Source organism: Oncorhynchus nerka, linkage group LG7 (assembly GCF_034236695.1).
Source record: "Oncorhynchus nerka isolate Pitt River linkage group LG7, Oner_Uvic_2.0, whole genome shotgun sequence".
NCBI lineage: Eukaryota > Metazoa > Chordata > Actinopteri > Salmoniformes > Salmonidae > Oncorhynchus > Oncorhynchus nerka.
This window is the reverse complement of record NC_088402.1, coordinates 17,358,700-17,383,835: the sequence shown is the minus strand read 5'-3', so window position 1 is coordinate 17,383,835 and position 25,136 is coordinate 17,358,700. Positions and strand designations below refer to the sequence as shown.

Sequence of the window (25,136 nt, the reverse complement as noted above, 5' to 3'; positions counted from 1 at the left end):
TTAATTAGAAGTAAAATTGATAAGTGTCCAAACCATTAAGTCATCCGATTGAAATGTCCGTCTCGTATCCACACATAATAATAATTGAGGTAGAAGTTGGGATTTTTTTTTTTTACACAGACAGGCCAATTCTGATCTTTTGCGCAATTATCTGATTGGACAAAATACCAATGAATGAAAAACAGATCAGAATTGCTGCTGTGTAAACGTGGCGATAGAGGGGGCAGTCCATACAAAGGTGGCCATTCACACACCCACATGCACTTATTTGGATCCACAATAAAATGTATGTTACTCAAGGGTCCTACTGTACTGTATATAACCTATAACCTTAAGTCAGTTGACCAGTAATACCCTATTTGTCACCACCGACACATGCTCATACATCACACACACACACACACACACACACACACACACACACACACACACACACACACACACACACACACACACACACACACACACACACACACACACACACACACACACTCCTTGCAAGGCTCTCTGTTACCATGACCACGAAGATGCCCTACCAATTAAGAAATTAATACTCACGTCACACTTTTAAAAATACTGTTTCCCTGTCTTTTGGTGTGTTTGTGTGTGTGTGTGGCACATGTCCAGTAGGGCAGGTTGGATACTGTTCAATGACTGGTTGATTCTGGTCATGTGATTGTATGATGTACAATGAGGGCCAAGAGAGCACATGTTCACATGCATTCATTGATAATTATATGGTGAATTGTGAATGTGTGTGTGTGTACTATGTTTTGTATGTGGGCCAAATTAGGAAGTACCGGGGTGGGCAATGCTTTCATTCATGATTCTGGTTGGTGAATGGCGCGCGCGCGCGTGTGTGTGTGTGTGTGTGTGTGTGTGAACCCTTTAAGAGCAGGTGACGGTCAGGGACAGAGGGTATAAGTATGGTAGTCAATGTTCCACAGAGACAAGATGCTTCCTGTCACTGCCACTTTGAGGACGACCATGTCGATGTTCACCTTGGTTATTCTGGGGTGTTTGGGGTTCCAAGGGGTGATGGCCTCTGACTCTAGGGCGTACAGAATGTCCATGACCAACGACAACGATGGGCACACCACCAGTCAGCGACAGGACCCTCAGGTAAGCATAACCCTACACCCAAAATTACCTCTAAAGCAGTAGAGGGGCGGCAGGTAGTCTAGTGGTTAGAATGTTGGATTCGTAACCAGAAGGTTGCAGGATTGAATCCCTGAGCTGACAAGGTGAAAACCTGTCATTCTGCCCCTGAACAAGGCAGTTAACCCACTGTTCTTAGGCCGTCATTGAAAATAATTTGTTCTTTAACTGACTTGTCTAGTTAAATACATGTCAAATAAAAATGTGTTTTCAATAAGAAGCTTAAAAAAAAGAGGTCAAATGTAGTAAAATACAATTGAATGTCAACATTAGATAATAGAGTAGAGCTAATAATAAATTGAATGTCAACATTAGATAATAGAGTAGAGCTAATAATAAATTGAATGTCAACATTAGATAATAGAGTAGAGCTAATAATAAATTGAATGTCAACATTAGATAATAGAGTAGAGCTAATAATAAATTGAATGTCAAATTGAAAGTCTATATTATTGTTATTCATTATTATTTTCATAGTAAACTTGATTTAAATCAAGTAACCTAGTTGGTAATTATTTGCTTGCTAATTGCAGCTCACGGGCTGCGTTTATACAGGCAGCCCAATTCTGGGCAATTGAGCTGATCTGATTGGTCAAAAGACCAATTAATGGAAAATTAATCAGAATAAAAGCAGAGAAAACAGGATAACATTTAGCCTGAAACGCCACTCATAGCAATAACATATTATATACAATGGAAAACACCTAAAAAGACCCACTAAATAAAAGCCAAAGTAAAAAGGTGAGTTTTGAGCTGCTTTTGCCAATAGATTATCTGTATCTAATGTAAAGGGCATTACAGAGTTTTGGTGCAGCTCTTAATAAATGGTAACTAAGCCAATGTATTTCTTACCAAATCATCATAGAGACCAGATGTTGCTGGAAGTGGTGTTGGAGGGTCAGTAGGAGGCACTCTTTCCTCTGATCTAAAAAAATATATCAGAATCCACCAGGACGTTGCCCTGTGTAGGCTTCTGCCTTTTGGATGGGATGTTAAACAGGTCTCCTGACTCTCTGTGGTCACTAAAGATCCCATGGAACTTACTGTAAGAGTAAGGCTAAATTCCCAATCTGGCCACCTAATCATCCCTATTTTACAATTGGCTTACCTGTGAAAAATAAGGGTTAAACTATGCATTTATTACCAAATCATCATATTTTGGCTTATTAAAACAAGGTGGCACAATGTTCTACTATCTGAATTGAGCTACATATTTATGTTCTGATTAGCCATCAGTCTGACAATCGTGCACACCAGGAACACGCCTCCTTTTAGGGAGTTTTTCCTGGCCACTGCTTTTCTGCATGGCTCACTCTGTGGTGTTTCAGGCTGGGAATCTGTTACGCACTTTGTGACAACTGCTGATGTAAAACGTTTGATTGATATTATGATTCCATAGTTTCCGAGTAAATATCAGGTTAAAAAAAGATCAGCTAAAATGGCCATGCAATGCTGCTCTGTTGATTTGATATGACAATCAAGTTGTAGCCTTCTTTACCAGTTAACGACTAGTCAAGTTGTAGCCTTCTTTACCAGTTAACGACTAGTCAAGTTGTAGCCTTCTTTACCAGTTAACGACTAGTCAAGTTGTAGCCTTCTTTACCAGTTAACGACTAGTCAAGTTGTAGCCTTCTTTACCAGTTAAAGACTAGTCAAGTTGTAGCCTTCTTTACCAGTTAACGACTAGTCAAGTTGTAGCCTTCTTTACCAGTTAACGACTAGTCAAGTTGTAGCCTTCTTTACCAGTTAACGACTAGTCAAGTTGTAGCCTTCTTTACCAGTTAACAACTAGTCAAGTTGTAGCCTTCTTTACCAGTTAACAAATAGTCATCAATAATATTCCTTTTTGTGTGATTATATCTAGATTTTATACACACACAAAATAAGATGAGGGAAAGAGGAATATTTTATGTTTTTTTCCTGCTTTTTGCTTTTCAGACAAGCAATGAAATACCACGGAGTATCGAGGTGGATGATTTCAAAATCAACGTAGTGCCGACCAGCGGCAAAGTGAGCTTAGCACCGACCATGGTCCGACTCTACCCGCCACCTGTCAAAACGTCACATCTTCATGCCAACCTTCCGCTTCGCTTCGGCCGGGACTCCCTACCCGACGACACCCACTCACCCAAAACGACCCTTAATTTACCGCAACGGTTTGGAAGAGCACAGGGGTCTGGCGCAACGGAACCGACGTCGTGTATTGAGTGTCCCCATTTCGGGACACTGCCCTCCGCCACCCTGCCACAGAGGTTCGGCAGGAATGAGTTCAACCGCCGGTATCCTTTCCGAGCTATGGCCTTTTTCTCACGCAGGTCCGAACCCGTGCCAAATGGAAACTTTAGGTAAGCCTACATTGACGAATAATGGTGTTTTTGTAGCATGTTTCGACCAATAACATAAGGTAGCCTATTAAATAATTGCATTACTATTTAATATATATATATTTAAGGAAAACAGATACAGTACCATTTAGGCTTCAATTTATAGACTTTCGAATGGGAAAGCCCCATAGGCCTATAATTTCAAAATGTACATCTATTTTCATTCTTCAGGCAGCAAGACTATAATGATTATGATTTTGGCTCAGAGGAAGAAGAGACACGGGAGAAGAGACTCTGAAGAGCTCAACGTTGGATTTTCTCCTCTGGAACTCTTGAAAGAACTCTGTGGGTCCCGTTTTCATGACCTGGGTCGCTTATGTTTTTTCGTCATTTTGATCTACTATGTAATGTATGAATATTGTTAAATTGGTGGCATATTGTTACTTAATCATGTGAAGCACAAATTAAAACGATAGTATCGATTTTACCGTTGATTTGGATGTTATTCATTTCAGAACCATGGATAGGTCCAAAGTGGTCTACCAAACGTCAACTTCTAAATGTTCCACTTCTCAACCACTCTCTCTCGTATCTCTCGCCTCCCCTCTCCTCCCAATTGAAAAAAAAACAACAAAAAAACAGTAGGCCTACTTAGCTAATGATAGATAGGCTAATCATGTAATACTGTAGCTAGACCAGGTGTTGACTGGCCAACCTGGTCTCAGAGCAGTTTGTATTATTTTGTATGTAAATCTTACACACTCCATTTAGTATGCTATGTTATGTTTCATATGATATGTATTAATTTATGGATGTCCATCATCCATTTTGTATGATATGTTTTGAATAACAATTCGTATTATATGTTCCAAATTTGCAAAACGTACAATATGTTACGAATTTGCCAAAATGTATGATATGCTACACATTCTAGCTAAGTGGCTAGCTGGCTAACGTTAGCAAGGCTAGGGGTTAGGGTTAAGTTTAGGGCTGAGTTTGGAGTCAGGTTAAAGGGTTAAGGTTAGGGGAAGGGTTGGCTAAAAGGGTTACATTTAAGCTAAGAGGAAATGTTAACATGCTAAGTAGATGGAAAGTAGGTCAAAAGTAGTACGTTGTTGAAAAGTTGCAAAATAACTAAAATGCCTAAATCTATGATGAGATTCAAACTCAATAGATGTGGATAGATGTTCATGTTATATGCCCACCCACCCACCCACCACACAACCTATAGGTGGATAGATGTTCATGTTATATGCCCACCCACCCCACCACACAACCTATAGGTGGATAGATGTTCATGTTATATGCCCACCCACCCACCCCACCACACAACCTATAGGTGGATAGATGTTCATGTTATATGCCCACCCACCCCACCACACAACCTGTAGGTGGATAGATGTTCATGTTATGCGCCCACCCACCCCACCACACCACACAACCTATAGGTGGATAGATGTTCATGTTATATGCCCACCCACCCCACCACACAACCTATAGGTGGATAGATGTTCATGTTATATGCCAACCCACCCCACCACACAACCTATAGGTGGATAGATGTTCATGTTAAATGCCCACCCACCCACCCCACCACACAACCTATAGGTGGATAGATGTTAATGTTATATGCCCACCCACCCCACCACACAACGTATAGGTGGATAGATGTTCATGTTATTTGCCCACCCACCCCACCACACAACCTATAGGTGGATAGATGTTCATGTTATATGCCCACCCACCCACCCCACCACACAACCTATAGGTGGATAGATGTTCATGTTATGCGCCCACCCACCCCCCCACACAACCTATAGGTGGATAGATGTTCATGTTATATGCTCACCCACCCACCCCACCACACAACCTATAGGTGGATAGATGTTCATGTTATATGCCCACCCACCCACCCCACCACACAACCTATAGGTGGATAGATGTTCATGTTATATGCCCACCCACCCCACCACACAACCTATAGGTGGATAGATGTTCATGTTTATGCGCCCACCCACCCCACCACACAACCTATAGGTGGATAGATGTTCATGTTATATGCCCACCCACCCCACCACACAACCTATAGGTGGATAGATGTTCATGTTATATGCCCACCCACCCCACCACACAACCTATAGGTGGATAGATGTTCATGTTATATGCCCACCCACCCACCCCACCACACAACCTATAGGTGGATAGATGTTCATGTTATATGCCCACCCACCCACCCCACCACACAACCTATAGGTGGATAGATGTTCATGTTATGCGCCCACCCACCCACCCCACCACACAACCTATAGGTGGATAGATGTTCATGTTATATGCCCACCCACCCACCCCACCACACAACCTATAGGTGGATAGATGTTCATGTTATATGCCCACCCACCCACCCCACCACACAACCTATAGGTGGATAGATGTTCATGTTATATGCCCACCCACCCCACCACACAACCTATAGGTGGATAGATGTTCATGTTATATGCCCACCCACCCCCCCACACAACCTATAGGTGGATAGATGTTCATGTTATATGCCCACCCACCCCACCACACAACCTATAGGTGGATAGATGTTCATGTTATATGCCCACCCACCCCACCACACAACCTATAGGTGGATAGATGTTCATGTTATATGCCCACCCACCCACCCCACCACACAACCTATAGGTGGATAGATGTTCATGTTATATGCCCACCCACCCCACCACACAACCTATAGGTGGATAGATGTTCATGTTATGCGCCCACCCACCCCACCACACCACACAACCTATAGGTGGATAGATGTTCATGTTATATGCCCACCCACCCCACCACACAACCTATAGGTGGATAGATGTTCATGTTATATGCCCACCCACCCACCCCACCACACAACCTATAGGTGGATAGATGTTCATGTTATATGCCCACCCACCCCACCACACAACCTATAGGTGGATAGATGTTCATGTTATATGCCCACCCACCCCACCACACAACCTATAGGTGGATAGATGTTCATGTTATATGCCCACCACCCCACCACACAACCTATAGGTGGATAGATGTTCATGTTATATGCCCACCCACCCACCCCACCACACAACCTATAGGTGGATAGATGTTCATGTTATATGCCCACCCACCCACCCCACCACACAACCTATAGGTGGATAGATGTTCATGTTATATGCCCACCCACCCCACCACACAACCTATAGGTGGATAGATGTTCATGTTATATGCCCACCCACCCACCCCACCACACAACCTATAGGTGGATAGATGTTCATGTTATATGCCCACCCACCCACCCCACCACACAACCTATAGGTGGATAGATGTTCATGTTATATGCCCACCCACCCCACCACACAACCTATAGGTGGATAGATGTTCATGTTATATGCCCACCCAACCCACCACACAACCTATAGGTGGATAGATGTTCATGTTATATGCCCACCCACCCCACCACACAACCTATAGGTGGATAGATGTTCATGTTTATGCCCACCCACCCACCCCACCACACAACCTATAGGTGGATAGATGTTCATGTTATATGCCCACCCACCCACCCCACCACACAACCTATAGGTGGATAGATGTTCATGTTATATGCCCACCCACCCACCCCACCACACAACCTATAGTTGGATAGATGTTCATGTTATATGCCCACCCACCCACCCCACCACACAACCTATAGGTGGATAGATGTTCATGTTATATACCCACCCACCCCACCACACAACCTATAGGTGGATAGATGTTCATGTTATATGCCCACCCACTCCACCACACAACCTATAGGTGGATAGATGTTCATGTTATTTGCCCACCCACCCCACCACACAACCTATAGGTGGATAGATGTTCATGTTATATGCCCACCCACCCACCCCACCACACAACCTATAGGTGGATAGATGTTCATGTTATATGCACCCACCCACCCACCCCACCACACAACCTATAGGTGGATAGATGTTCATGTTATATGCCCACCCACTCCACCACACAACCTATAGGTGGATAGATGTTCATGTTATATGCCCACCCACCCCACCACACAACCTATAGGTGGATAGATGTTTATGTTATATGCCCACCCACCCACCCCACCACACAACCTATAGGTGGATAGATGTTCATGTTATATGCCCACCCACCCCACCACACAACCTATAGGTGGATAGATGTCCATGTTATGCGCCCACCCACCCCACCACACAACCTATAGGTGGATAGATGTTCATGTTATATGCCCACCCACCCACCCCACCACACAACCTATAGGTGGATAGATGTTCATGTTATATGCCCACCCACCCACCCCACCACACAACCTATAGGTGGATAGATGTTCATGTTATATGCCCACCCACCCACCCACCACACAACCTATAGGTGGATAGATGTTCATGTTATATGCCCACCCACCCACCCACCACACAACCTATAGGTGGATAGATGTTCATGTTATATGCCCAACCACCCACCCACCACACAACCTATAGGTGGATAGATGTTCATGTTATATGCCCAACCACCCACCCACCACACAACCTATAGGTGGATAGATGTTCATGTTATATGCCCACCCACCCCACCACACAACCTATAGGTGGATAGATGTTCATGTTATATGCCCACCCACCCACCCCACCACACAACCTATAGGTGGATAGATGTTCATGTTATATGCCCACCCACCCACCCCACCACACAACCTATAGGTGGATAGATGTTCATGTTATATACCCACCCACCCCACCACACAACCTATAGGTGGATAGATGTTCATGTTATATGCCCAACCACCCACCCACCACACAACCTATAGGTGGATAGATGTTCATGTTATATGCCCACCCACCCCACCACACAACCTATAGGTGGATAGATGTTCATGTTATATGCGCACCCACCCACCCCACCACACAACCTATAGGTGGATAGATGTTCATGTTATATGCCCACCCACCCCACCACACAACCTATAGGTGGATAGATGTTCATGTTATATGCCCACCCACCCACCCCACCACACAACCTATAGGTGGATAGATGTTCATGTTATATGCCCACCCACCCACCCCACCACACAACCTATAGGTGGATAGATGTTCATGTTATATGCCCACCCACCCACCCCACCACACAACCTATAGGTGGATAGATGTTCATGTTATATGCCCACCCCCACCCCACCACACAACCTATAGGTGGATAGATGTTCATGTTATATGCCCACCCACCCCACCACACAACCTATAGGTGGATAGATGTTCATGTTATATGCCCACCCACCCCACCACACAACCTATAGGTGGATAGATGTTCATGTTATATGCCCACCCACCCCACCACACAACCTATAGGTGGATAGATGTTCATGTTATATGCCCACCCACCCCACCACACAACCTATAGGTGGATAGATGTTCATGTTTATGCCCACCCACCCCACCACACAACCTATAGGTGGATAGATGTTCATGTTATATGCCCACCCACCCACCCCACCACACAACCTATAGGTGGATAGATGTTCATGTTATATGCCCACCCACCCACCCCACCACACAACCTATAGGTGGATAGATGTTCATGTTATATGCCCACCCACCCACCCCACCACACAACCTATAGGTGGATAGATGTTCATGTTATATGCCCACCCACCCACCCCACCACACAACCTATAGGTGGATAGATGTTCATGTTATATGCCCACCCACCCCACCACACAACCTATAGGTGGATAGATGTTCATGTTATATGCCCACCCACCCCACCACACAACCTATAGGTGGATAGATGTTCATGTTATATGCCCACCCACCCCACCACACAACCTATAGGTGGATAGATGTTCATGTTATATGCCCACCCACCCCACCACACAACCTATAGGTGGATAGATGTTCATGTTATATGCCCACCCACCCACCCCACCACACAACCTATAGGTGGATAGATGTTCATGTTATATGCCCACCCACCCACCCACCACACAACCTATAGGTGGATAGATGTTCATGTTATATGCCCACCCACCCACCCCACCACACAACCTATAGGTGGATAGATGTTCATGTTATATGCCCACCCACCCACCCCACCACACAACCTATAGGTGGATAGATGTTCATGTTATATGCCCACCCACCCACCCCACCACACAACCTATAGGTGGATAGATGTTCATGTTATATGCCCACCCACCCACCCACCACACAACCTATAGGTGGATAGATGTTCATGTTATATGCCCACCCACCCCACCACACAACCTATAGGTGGATAGATGTTCATGTTATATGCCCACCCACCCACCCCACCACACAACCTATAGGTGGATAGATGTTCATGTTATATGCCCACCCACCACCCCACCACACAACCTATAGGTGGATAGATGTTCATGTTATATGCCCACCCACCCCACCACACAACCTATAGGTGGATAGATGTTCATGTTATATGCCCACCCACCCCACCACACAACCTATAGGTGGATAGATGTTCATGTTATATGCCCACCCACCCACCCCACCACACAACCTATAGGTGGATAGATGTTCATGTTATATGCCCACCCACCCACCCCACCACACAACCTATAGGTGGATAGATGTTCATGTTATATGCCCACCCACCCACCCCACCACACAACCTATAGGTGGATAGATGTTCATGTTATATGCCCACCCACCCCACCACACAACCTATAGGTGGATAGATGTTCATGTTATATGCCCACCCACCCCACCACACAACCTATAGGTGGATAGATGTTCATGTTATATGCCCACCCACCCACCCCACCACACAACCTATAGGTGGATAGATGTTCATGTTATATGCCCACCCACCCACCCCACCACACAACCTATAGGTGGATAGATGTTCATGTTATATGCCCACCCACCCCACCACACAACCTATAGGTGGATAGATGTTCATGTTATATGCCCACCCACCCACCCCACCACACAACCTATAGGTGGATAGATGTCCATGTTATGCGCCCACCCACCCCACCACACAACCTATAGGTGGATAGATGTTCATGTTATATGCCCACCCACCCACCCCACCACACAACCTATAGGTGGATAGATGTTCATGTTATATGCCCACCCACCCACCCCACCACACAACCTATAGGTGGATAGATGTTCATGTTATATGCCCACCCACCCACCCCACCACACAACCTATAGGTGGATAGATGTTCATGTTATATGCCCACCCACCCACCCCACCACACAACCTATAGGTGGATAGATGTTCATGTTATATGCCCACCCACCCCACCACACAACCTATAGGTGGATAGATGTTCATGTTATATGCCCACCCACCCACCCCACCACACAACCTATAGGTGGATAGATGTTCATGTTATATGCCCACCCACCCACCCCACCACACAACCTATAGGTGGATAGATGTTCATGTTATATGCCCACCCACCCCCACCACACAACCTATAGGTGGATAGATGTTCATGTTATATGCCCACCCACCCCCCCACCACACAACCTATAGGTGGATAGATGTTCATGTTATATGCCCACCCACCCCACCACACAACCTATAGGTGGATAGATGTTCATGTTATGCGCCCACCCACCCCACCACACCACACAACCTATAGGTGGATAGATGTTCATGTTATATGCCCACCCACCCCACCACACAACCTATAGGTGGATAGATGTTCATGTTATATGCCCACCCACCCACTTCACCACACAACCTATAGGTGGATAGATGTTCATGTTATATGCCCACCCACCCACCCCACCACACAACCTATAGGTGGATAGATGTTCATGTTATATGCCCACCCACCCCCCACCACACAACCTATAGGTGGATAGATGTTCATGTTATATGCCCACCCACCCCACCACACAACCTATAGGTGGATAGATGTTCATGTTATATGCCCACCCACCCACCCCACCACACAACCTATAGGTGGATAGATGTTCATGTTATATGCCCACCCACCCACCCCACCACACAACCTATAGGTGGATAGATGTTCATGTTATATGCCCACCCACCCCACCACACAACCTATAGGTGGATAGATGTCCATGTTATGCGCCCACCCACCCCACCACACAACCTATAGGTGGATAGATGTTCATGTTATATGCCCACCCACCCACCCCACCACACAACCTATAGGTGGATAGATGTTCATGTTATATGCCCACCCACCCACCCCACCACACAACCTATAGGTGGATAGATGTTCATGTTATATGCCCACCCACCCACCCACCACACAACCTATAGGTGGATAGATGTTCATGTTATATGCCCACCCACCCACCCACCCACCACACAACCTATAGGTGGATAGATGTTCATGTTATGCGCCCACTCACCCCACCACACAACCTATAGGTGGATAGATGTTCATGTTATATGCCCACCCACCCACCCCACCACACAACCTATAGGTGGATAGATGTTCATGTTATATGCCCACCCACCCACCCCACCACACAACCTATAGGTGGATAGATGTTCATGTTATATGCCCACCCACCCACCCCACCACACAACCTATAGGTGGATAGATGTTCATGTTATATGCCCACCCACCCCCCACCACACAACCTATAGGTGGATAGATGTTCATGTTATATGCCCACCCACCCCACCACACAACCTATAGGTGGATAGATGTTCATGTTATATGCCCACCCACCCCTCCACACAACCTATAGGTGGATAGATGTCCATGTTATGCGCCCACCCACCCCACCCCACCACACAACCTATAGGTGGATAGATGTTCATGTTATATGCCCACCCACCCCACCACACAACCTATAGGTGGATAGATGTTCATGTTATATGCCCACCCACCCACCCCACCACACAACCTATAGGTGGATAGATGTTCATGTTATATGCCCACCCACCCCACCACACAACCTATAGGTGGATAGATGTTCATGTTATATGCCCACCCACCCCACCACACAACCTATAGGTGGATAGATGTTCATGTTATATGCCCACCCACCCCTCCACACAACCTATAGGTGGATAGATGTCCATGTTATATGCCCACCCACCCACCCCACCACACAACCTATAGGTGGATAGATGTTCATGTTATATGCCCACCCACCCCACCACACAACCTATAGGTGGATAGATGTTCATGTTATATGCCCACCCACCCACCCCACCACACAACCTATAGGTGGATAGATGTTCATGTTATATGCCCACCCACCCACCCCACCACACAACCTAATGGTTGGATAGATGTTCATGTTATATGCCCACCCACCCACCCACCACACAACCTATAGGTGGATAGATGTTCATGTTATTTGCCCACCCACCCCACCACACAACCTATAGGTGGATAGATGTTCATGTTATATGCCCACCCACCCACCCCACCACACAACCTATAGGTGGATAGATGTTCATGTTATATGCCCACCCACCCCACCACACAACCTATAGGTGGATAGATGTTCATGTTATATGCCCACCCACCCCACCACACAACCTATAGGTGGATAGATGTTCATGTTATATGCCCACCCACCCCACCACACAACCTATAGGTGGATAGATGTCCATGTTATGCGCCCACCCACCCCACCACACAACCTATAGGTGGATAGATGTTCATGTTATATGCCCACCCACCCACCCCACCACACAACCTATAGGTGGATAGATGTTCATGTTATATGCCCACCCACCCACCCCACCACACAACCTATAGGTGGATAGATGTTCATGTTATATGCCCACCCACCCACCCACCACACAACCTATAGGTGGATAGATGTTCATGTTATATGCCCACCCACCCACCCCACCACACAACCTATAGGTGGATAGATGTTCATGTTATGCCCACCCACCCCACCACACAACCTATAGGTGGATAGATGTTCATGTTATATGCCCACCCACCCACCCCACCACACAACCTATAGGTGGATAGATGTTCATGTTATATGCCCACCCACCCACCCCACCACACAACCTATAGGTGGATAGATGTTCATGTTATATGCCCACCCACCCCACCACACAACCTATAGGTGGATAGATGTTCATGTTATATGCCCACCCACCCCACCACACAACCTATAGGTGGATAGATGTTCATGTTATATGCCCACCCACCCACCCCACCACACAACCTATAGGTGGATAGATGTTCATGTTATATGCCCACCCACCCACCCCACCACACAACCTATAGGTGGATAGATGTTCATGTTATATGCCCACCCACCCACCCCACCACACAACCTATAGGTGGATAGATGTTCATGTTATATGCCCACCCACCCACCCACCACACAACCTATAGGTGGATAGATGTTCATGTTATATGCCCACCCACCCCCACCACACAACCTATAGGTGGATAGATGTTCATGTTATATGCCCACCCACCCACCCACCCCACCACACAACCTATAGGTGGATAGATGTTCATGTTATATGCCCACCCACCCACCCCACCACACAACCTATAGGTGGATAGATGTTCATGTTATATGCCCACCCACCCCACCACACAACCTATAGGTGGATAGATGTTCATGTTATATGCCCACCCACCCCACCACACAACCTATAGGTGGATAGATGTTCATGTTATATGCCCACCCACCCCACCACACAACCTATAGGTGGATAGATGTTCATGTTATATGCCCACCCACCCACCCCACCACACAACCTATAGGTGGATAGATGTTCATGTTATATGCCCACCCACCCCACCACACAACCTATAGGTGGATAGATGTTCATGTTATATGCCCACCCACCCACCCCACCACACAACCTATAGGTGGATAGATGTTCATGTTATATGCCCACCCACCCACCCCACCACACAACCTATAGGTGGATAGATGTTCATGTTATATGCCCCCACCCACCCACCCACCACACAACCTATAGGTGGATAGATGTTCATGTTATATGCCCACCCACCCCACCACACAACCTATAGGTGGATAGATGTTCATGTTATATGCCCACCCACCCACCCCACCACACAACCTATAGGTGGATAGATGTTCATGTTATATGCCCACCCACCCCACCACACAACCTATAGGTGGATAGATGTTCATGTTATATGCCCACCCACCCCACCACACAACCTATAGGTGGATAGATGTTCATGTTATATGCCCACCCACCCCACCACACAACCTATAGGTGGATAGATGTCCATGTTTATGCGCCCACCCACCCCACCACACAACCTATAGGTGGATAGATGTTCATGTTATATGCCCACCCACCCACCCCACCACACAACCTATAGGTGGATAGATGTTCATGTTATATGCCCACCCACCCACCCCACCACACAACCTATAGGTGGATAGATGTTCATGTTATATGCCCACCCACCCACCCACCACACAACCTATAGGTGGATAGATGTTCATGTTATATGCCCACCCACCCACCCCACCACACAACCTATAGGTGGATAGATGTTCATGTTTATGCCCACCCACCCACCCCACCACACAACCTATAGGTGGATAGATGTTCATGTTATATGCCCACCCACCCACCCCACCACACAACCTATAGGTGGATAGATGTTCATGTTATATGCCCACCCACCCACCCCACCACACAACCTATAGGTGGATAGATGTTCATGTTATATGCCCACCCACCCACCCCACCACACAACCTATAGGTGGATAGATGTTCATGTTATATGCCCACCCACCCCACCACACAACCTATAGGTGGATAGATGTTCATGTTATATGCCCACCCCCCCCACCACACAACCTATAGGTGGATAGATGTTCATGTTATATGCCCACCCACCCACCCCACCACACAACCTATAGGTGGATAGATGTTCATGTTATATGCCCACCCACCCACCCACCCACCACACAACCTATAGGTGGATAGATGTTCATGTTATATGCCCACCCACCCCACCACACAACCTATAGGTGGATAGATGTTCATGTTATATGCCCACCCACCCACCCCACCACACAACCTATAGGTGGATAGATGTTCATGTTATATGCCCACCCACCCCACCACACAACCTATAGGTGGATAGATGTTCATGTTATATGCCCACCCACCCCACCACACAACCTATAGGTGGATAGATGTTCATGTTATATGCCCACCCACCCCACCACACAACCTATAGGTGGATAGATGTTCATGTTATATGCCCACCACCCACCCCACCACACAACCTATAGGTGGATAGATGTTCATGTTATATGCCCACCCCCCCCACCACACAACCTATAGGTGGATAGATGTTCATGTTATATGCCCACCCACCCACCCCACCACACAACCTATAGGTGGATAGATGTTCATGTTATATGCCCACCCACCCACCCCACCACACAACCTATAGGTGGATAGATGTTCATGTTATACCCACCCACCCACCCACCACACAACCTATAGGTGGATAGATGTTCATGTTATATGCCCACCCCCACCCCACCACACAACCTATAGGTGGATAGATGTTCATGTTATATGCCCACCCACCCACCCCACCACACAACCTATAGGTGGATAGATGTTCATGTTATATGCCCACCCACCCCACCACACAACCTATAGGTGGATAGATGTTCATGTTATATGCCCACCCACCCCACCACACAACCTATAGGTGGATAGATGTTCATGTTATATGCCCACCCACCCCACCACACAACCTATAGGTGGATAGATGTTCATGTTATATGCCCACCCACCCCACCACACAACCTATAGGTGGATAGATGTTCATGTTATATGCCCACCCACCCACCCCACCACACAACCTATAGGTGGATAGATGTTCATGTTATATGCCCACCCACCCACCCCACCACACAACCTATAGGTGGATAGATGTTCATGTTATATGCCCACCCACCCCACCACACAACCTATAGGTGGATAGATGTTCATGTTATATGCCCACCCACCCACCCCACCACACAACCTATAGGTGGATAGATGTTCATGTTATATGCCCACCCACCCCACCACACAACCTATAGGTGGATAGATGTTCATGTTATATGCCCACCCACCCCACCACACAACCTATAGGTGGATAGATGTTCATGTTATATGCCCACCCACCCCACCACACAACCTATAGGTGGATAGATGTTCATGTTATATGCCCACCCACCCACCCCACCACACAACCTATAGGTGGATAGATGTTCATGTTATATGCCCACCCACCCACCCCACCACACAACCTATAGGTGGATAGATGTTCATGTTATATGCCCACCCACCCACCCCACCACACAACCTATAGGTGGATAGATGTTCATGTTATATGCCCACCCACCCACCCCACCACACAACCTATAGGTGGATAGATGTTCATGTTATATGCCCCCACCCACCCCACCACACAACCTATAGGTGGATAGATGTTCATGTTATATGCCCACCCACCCACCCCACCACACAACCTATAGGTGGATAGATGTTCATGTTATATGCCCACCCACCCACCCCACCACACAACCTATAGGTGGATAGATGTTCATGTTATATGCCCACCCACCCCACCACACAACCTATAGGTGGATAGATGTTCATGTTATATGCCCACCCACCCCACCACACAACCTATAGGTGGATAGATGTTCATGTTATATGCCCACCCACCCCACCACACAACCTATAGGTGGATAGATGTTCATGTTATATGCCCACCCACCCACCCCACCACACAACCTATAGGTGGATAGATGTTCATGTTATATGCCCACCCACCCACCACACAACCTATAGGTGGATAGATGTTCATGTTATATGCCCACCCACCCACCCCACCACACAACCTATAGGTGGATAGATGTTCATGTTATATGCCCACCCACCCACCCCACCACACAACCTATAGGTGGATAGATGTTCATGTTATATGCCCACCCACCCACCCCACCACACAACCTATAGGTGGATAGATGTTCATGTTATATGCCCACCCACCCACCCCACCACACAACCTATAGGTGGATAGATGTTCATGTTATATGCCCACCCACCCCCACCACACAACCTATAGGTGGATAGATGTTCATGTTATATGCCCACCCACCCCACCACACAACCTATAGGTGGATAGATGTTCATGTTATATGCCCACCCACCCCACCACACAACCTATAGGTGGATAGATGTTCATGTTATATGCCCACCCACCCCACCACACAACCTATAGGTGGATAGATGTTCATGTTATGCCCGCCCACCCACCCCACCACACAACCTATAGGTGGATAGATGTTCATGTTATATGCCCACCCACCCACCCCACCACACAACCTATAGGTGGATAGATGTTCATGTTATATGCCCACCCACCCACCCCACCACACAACCTATAGGTGGATAGATGTTCATGTTATATGCCCACCCACCCACCCCACCACACAACCTATAGGTGGATAGATGTTCATGTTATATGCCCACCCACCCACCCCCCACCACACAACCTATAGGTGGATAGATGTTCATGTTATATGCCCACCCACCCCACCACACAACCTATAGGTGGATAGATGTTCATGTTATATGCCCACCCACCCACCCCACCACACAACCTATAGGTGGATAGATGTTCATGTTATATGCCCACCCACCCCACCACACAACCTATAGGTGGATAGATGTTCATGTTATATGCCCACCCACCCACCCCACCACACAACCTATAGGTGGATAGATGTTCATGTTATATGCCCACCCACCCACCCCACCACACAACCTATAGGTGGATAGATGTTCATGTTATATGCCCACCCACCCACCCCACCACACAACCTATAGGTGGATAGATGTTCATGTTATATGCCCACCCACCCCCCACCACACAACCTATAGGTGGATAGATGTTCATGTTATATGCCCACCCACCCACCCCACCACACAACCTATAGGTGGATAGATGTTCATGTTATATGCCCACCCACCCACCCCACCACACAACCTATAGGTGGATAGATGTTCATGTTATATGCCCACCCACCCACCCCCCACCACACAACCTATAGGTGGATAGATGTTCATGTTATATGCCCACCCACCCACCCCACCACACAACCTATAGGTGGATAGATGTTCATGTTATATGCCCACCCACCCCACCACACAACCTATAGGTGGATAGATGTTCATGTTATATGCCCACCCACCCCACCACACAACCTATAGGTGGATAGATGTTCATGTTATATGCCCACCCACCCCACCACACAACCTATAGGTGGATAGATGTTCATGTTATATGCCCACCCACCCACCCCACCACACAACCTATAGGTGGATAGATGTTCATGTTATATGCCCACCCACCCACCCCACCACACAACCTATAGGTGGATAGATGTTCATGTTATATGCCCACCCACCCACCCCACCACACAACCTATAGGTGGATAGATGTTCATGTTATATGCCCACCCACCCACCCCACCACACAACCTATAGGTGGATAGATGTTCATGTTATATGCCCACCCACCCCACCACACAACCTATAGGTGGATAGATGTTCATGTTATATGCCCACCCACCCACCCCACCACACAACCTATAGGTGGATAGATGTTCATGTTATATGCCCACCCACCCCACCACACAACCTATAGGTGGATAGATGTTCATGTTATATGCCCACCCACCCCACCACACAACCTATAGGTGGATAGATGTTCATGTTATATGCCCACCCACCCCACCACACAACCTATAGGTGGATAGATGTTCATGTTATATGCCCACCCACCCCCCACCACACAACCTATAGGTGGATAGATGTTCATGTTATATGCCCACCCACCCCACCACACAACCTATAGGTGGATAGATGTTCATGTTATATGCCCACCCACCCACCCCACCACACAACCTATAGGTGGATAGATGTTCATGTTATATGCCCACCCACCCACCCCACCACACAACCTATAGGTGGATAGATGTTCATGTTATATGCCCACCCCCACCCACCACACAACCTATAGGTGGATAGATGTTCATGTTATATGCCCACCCACCCACCCCACCACACAACCTATAGGTGGATAGATGTTCATGTTATATGCCCACCCACCCACCCCACCACACAACCTATAGGTGGATAGATGTTCATGTTATATGCCCACCCACCATGTTATATGCCCACCCACCACCCCACCACACAACCTATAGGTGGATAGATGTTCATGTTATATGCCCACCCACCCCACCACACAACCTATAGGTGGATAGATGTTCATGTTATATGCCCACCCCACCCCACCACACAACCTATAGGTGGATAGATGTTCATGTTATATGCCCACCCACCCACCCCACCACACAACCTATAGGTGGATAGATGTTCATGTTATATGCCCACCCACCCCACCACACAACCTATAGGTGGATAGATGTTCATGTTATATGCCCACCCACCCACCCCACCACACAACCTATAGGTGGATAGATGTTCATGTTATATGCCCACCCACCCCACCACACAACCTATAGGTGGATAGATGTTCATGTTATATGCCCACCCACCCACCCCACCACACAACCTATAGGTGGATAGATGTTCATGTTATATGCCCACCCACCCCACCACACAACCTATAGGTGGATAGATGTTCATGTTATATGCCCACCCACCCCACCACACAACCTATAGGTGGATAGATGTTCATGTTATATGCCCACCCACCCACCCCACCACACAACCTATAGGTGGATAGATGTTCATGTTATATGCCCCCACCCACCCCACCACACAACCTATAGGTGGATAGATGTTCATGTTATATGCCCACCCACCCACCCCACCACACAACCTATAGGTGGATAGATGTTCATGTTATATGCCCACCCACCCACCCCACCACACAACCTATAGGTGGATAGATGTTCATGTTATATGCCCACCCACCCACCCACCACACAACCTATAGGTGGATAGATGTTCATGTTATATGCCCACCCACCCACCCCACCACACAACCTATAGGTGGATAGATGTTCATGTTATATGCCCACCCACCCCACCACACAACCTATAGGTGGATAGATGTTCATGTTATATGCCCACCCACCCCACCACACAACCTATAGGTGGATAGATGTTCATGTTATATGCCCACCCACCCACCCCACCACACAACCTATAGGTGGATAGATGTTCATGTTATATGCCCACCCACCCACCCCACCACACAACCTATAGGTGGATAGATGTTCATGTTATATGCCCACCCACCCACCCCACCACACAACCTATAGGTGGATAGATGTTCATGTTATATGCCCACCCACCCACCCCACCACACAACCTATAGGTGGATAGATGTTCATGTTATATGCCCACCCACCCCACCACACAACCTATAGGTGGATAGATGTTCATGTTATATGCCCACCCACCCACCCCACCACACAACCTATAGGTGGATAGATGTTCATGTTATATGCCCACCCACCCACCCCACCACACAACCTATAGGTGGATAGATGTTCATGTTATATGCCCACCCACCCACCCCACCACACAACCTATAGGTGGATAGATGTTCATGTTATATGCCCACCCACCCACCCCACCACACAACCTATAGGTGGATAGATGTTCATGTTATATGCCCACCCACCCACCCCACCACACAACCTATAGGTGGATAGATGTTCATGTTATATGCCCCCACCCACCCACCACACAACCTATAGGTGGATAGATGTTCATGTTATATGCCCACCCACCCATGTTCCCACCACACAACCTATAGGTGGATAGATGTTCATGTTATATGCCCACCCACCCCACCACACAACCTATAGGTGGATAGATGTTCATGTTATATGCCCACCCACCCACCCCACCACACAACCTATAGGTGGATAGATGTTCATGTTATATGCCCACCCACCCACCCCACCACACAACCTATAGGTGGATAGATGTTCATGTTATATGCCCACCCACCCACCCCACCACACAACCTATAGGTGGATAGATGTTCATGTTATATGCCCACCCACCCACCCCACCACACAACCTATAGGTGGATAGATGTTCATGTTATATGCCCACCCACCCACCCCACCACACAACCTATAGGTGGATAGATGTTCATGTTATATGCCCACCCACCCCCCACCACACAACCTATAGGTGGATAGATGTTCATGTTATATGCCCACCCACCCCACCACACAACCTATAGGTGGATAGATGTTCATGTTATATGCCCACCCACCCACCCCACCACACAACCTATAGGTGGATAGATGTTCATGTTATATGCCCACCCACCCCACCACACAACCTATAGGTGGATAGATGTTCATGTTATATGCCCACCCACCCCACCACACAACCTATAGGTGGATAGATGTTCATGTTATATGCCCACCCACCCACCCCACCACACAACCTATAGGTGGATAGATGTTCATGTTATATGCCCACCCACCCACCCCACCACACAACCTATAGGTGGATAGATGTTCATGTTATATGCCCACCCACCCCACCACACAACCTATAGGTGGATAGATGTTCATGTTATATGCCCACCCACCCCACCACACAACCTATAGGTGGATAGATGTTCATGTTATATGCCCACCCACCCACCCCACCACACAACCTATAGGTGGATAGATGTTCATGTTATATGCCCACCCACCCCACCACACAACCTATAGGTGGATAGATGTTCATGTTATATGCCCCCACCCACCCCACCACACAACCTATAGGTGGATAGATGTTCATGTTATATGCCCACCCACCCCACCACACAACCTATAGGTGGATAGATGTTCATGTTATATGCCCACCCACCCCCACCACACAACCTATAGGTGGATAGATGTTCATGTTATATGCCACCCACCCACCCCACCACACAACCTATAGGTGGATAGATGTTCATGTTATATGCCCACCCACCCCACCACACAACCTATAGGTGGATAGATGTTCATGTTATATGCCCACCCACCCACCCCACCACACAACCTATAGGTGGATAGATGTTCATGTTATATGCCCACCCACCCACCCCACCACACAACCTATAGGTGGATAGATGTTCATGTTATATGCCCACACCCACCCCACCACACAACCTATAGGTGGATAGATGTTCATGTTATATGCCCACCCACCCACCCCACCACACAACCTATAGGTGGATAGATGTTCATGTTATATGCCCACCCACCCACCCACAACCTATAGGTGGATAGATGTTCCCCACCCACCCCACACAACCTATAGGTGGATAGATGTTCATGTTATATGCCCACCCACCCACCCCACCACACAACCTATAGGTGGATAGATGTTCATGTTATATGCCCACCCACCCCACCACACAACCTATAGGTGGATAGATGTTCATGTTATATGCCCACCCACCCCACCACACAACCTATAGGTGGATAGATGTTCATGTTATATGCCCACCCACCCACCCCACCACACAACCTATAGGTGGATAGATGTTCATGTTATATGCCCACCCACCCCCACCACACAACCTATAGGTGGATAGATGTTCATGTTATATGCCCCCACCCACCCCACCACACAACCTATAGGTGGATAGATGTTCATGTTATATGCCCACCCACCCACCCCACCACACAACCTATAGGTGGATAGATGTTCATGTTATATGCCCACCCACCCCACCACACAACCTATAGGTGGATAGATGTTCATGTTATATGCCCACCACACAACCTATAGGTGGATAGATGTTCATGTTATATGCCCACCCACCCCACCACACAACCTATAGGTGGATAGATGTTCATGTTATATGCCCACCCACCCACCCCACCACACAACCTATAGGTGGATAGATGTTCATGTTATATGCCCACCCACCCACCCCACCACACAACCTATAGGTGGATAGATGTTCATGTTATATGCCCACCCACCCCACCACACAACCTATAGGTGGATAGATGTTCATGTTATATGCCCACCCACCCCACCACACAACCTATAGGTGGATAGATGTTCATGTTATATGCCCACCCACCCCCCCACCACACAACCTATAGGTGGATAGATGTTCATGTTATATGCCCACCCACCCCACCACACAACCTATAGGTGGATAGATGTTCATGTTATATGCCCACCCACCCACCCCACCACACAACCTATAGGTGGATAGATGTTCATGTTATATGCCCACCCCCCCCCCCCACACAACCTATAGGTGGATAGATGTTCATGTTATATGCCCCCACCCACCCCACCACACAACCTATAGGTGGATAGATGTTCATGTTATATGCCCACCCACCCACCCCACCACACAACCTATAGGTGGATAGATGTTCATGTTATATGCCCACCCACCCACCCCACCACACAACCTATAGGTGGATAGATGTTCATGTTATATGCCCACCCACCCACCCCACCACACAACCTATAGGTGGATAGATGTTCATGTTATATGCCCACCCACCCCACCACACAACCTATAGGTGGATAGATGTTCATGTTATATGCCCACCCACCCCACCACACAACCTATAGGTGGATAGATGTTCATGTTATATGCCCACCCACCCCACCACACAACCTATAGGTGGATAGATGTTCATGTTATATGCCCACCCACCCACCCCACCACACAACCTATAGGTGGATAGATGTTCATGTTATATGCCCACCCACCCCACCACACAACCTATAGGTGGATAGATGTTCATGTTATATGCCCACCCACCCACCCCACCACACAACCTATAGGTGGATAGATGTTCATGTTATATGCCCACCCACCCACCCCACCACACAACCTATAGGTGGATAGATGTTCATGTTATATGCCCACCCACCCCACCACACAACCTATAGGTGGATAGATGTTCATGTTATATGCCCACCCACCCCACCACACAACCTATAGGTGGATAGATGTTCATGTTATATGCCCACCCACCCCACCACACAACCTATAGGTGGATAGATGTTCATGTTATATGCCCACCCACCCACCCCACCACACAACCTATAGGTGGATAGATGTTCATGTTATATGCCCACCCACCCACCCCACCACACAACCTATAGGTGGATAGATGTTCATGTTATATGCCCACCCACCCACCCCACCACACAACCTATAGGTGGATAGATGTTCATGTTATATGCCCACCCACCCACCCCACCACACAACCTATAGGTGGATAGATGTTCATGTTATATGCCCACCCACCCCACCACACAACCTATAGGTGGATAGATGTTCATGTTATATGCCCACCCACCCACCCCACCACACAACCTATAGGTGGATAGATGTTCATGTTATATGCCCACCCACCACCCCACCACACAACCTATAGGTGGATAGATGTTCATGTTATATGCCCACCCACCCACCCCACCACACAACCTATAGGTGGATAGATGTTCATGTTATATGCCCACCCACCCACCCCACCACACAACCTATAGGTGGATAGATGTTCATGTTATATGCCCACCCACCCACCCCACCACACAACCTATAGGTGGATAGATGTTCATGTTATATGC

General features: G+C 47.5%; 1 protein-coding gene across 1 annotated transcript; it reads left to right on the top strand.

Moving 5' to 3' along the window:
- The first annotated feature begins 936 nt into the window (after positions 1 to 936).
- On the top strand, positions 937 to 3,780 carry LOC115119917 (growth hormone-releasing peptides-like). The gene is made up of 3 exons (XM_029648814.2): positions 937 to 1,122; positions 3,097 to 3,503; positions 3,714 to 3,780. Exons 1-3 carry the CDS (start codon positions 937 to 939, stop codon positions 3,778 to 3,780), a joined length of 660 nt encoding a protein of 219 aa, XP_029504674.2.
- Positions 3,781 to 25,136: the final 21,356 nt, after the last annotated feature.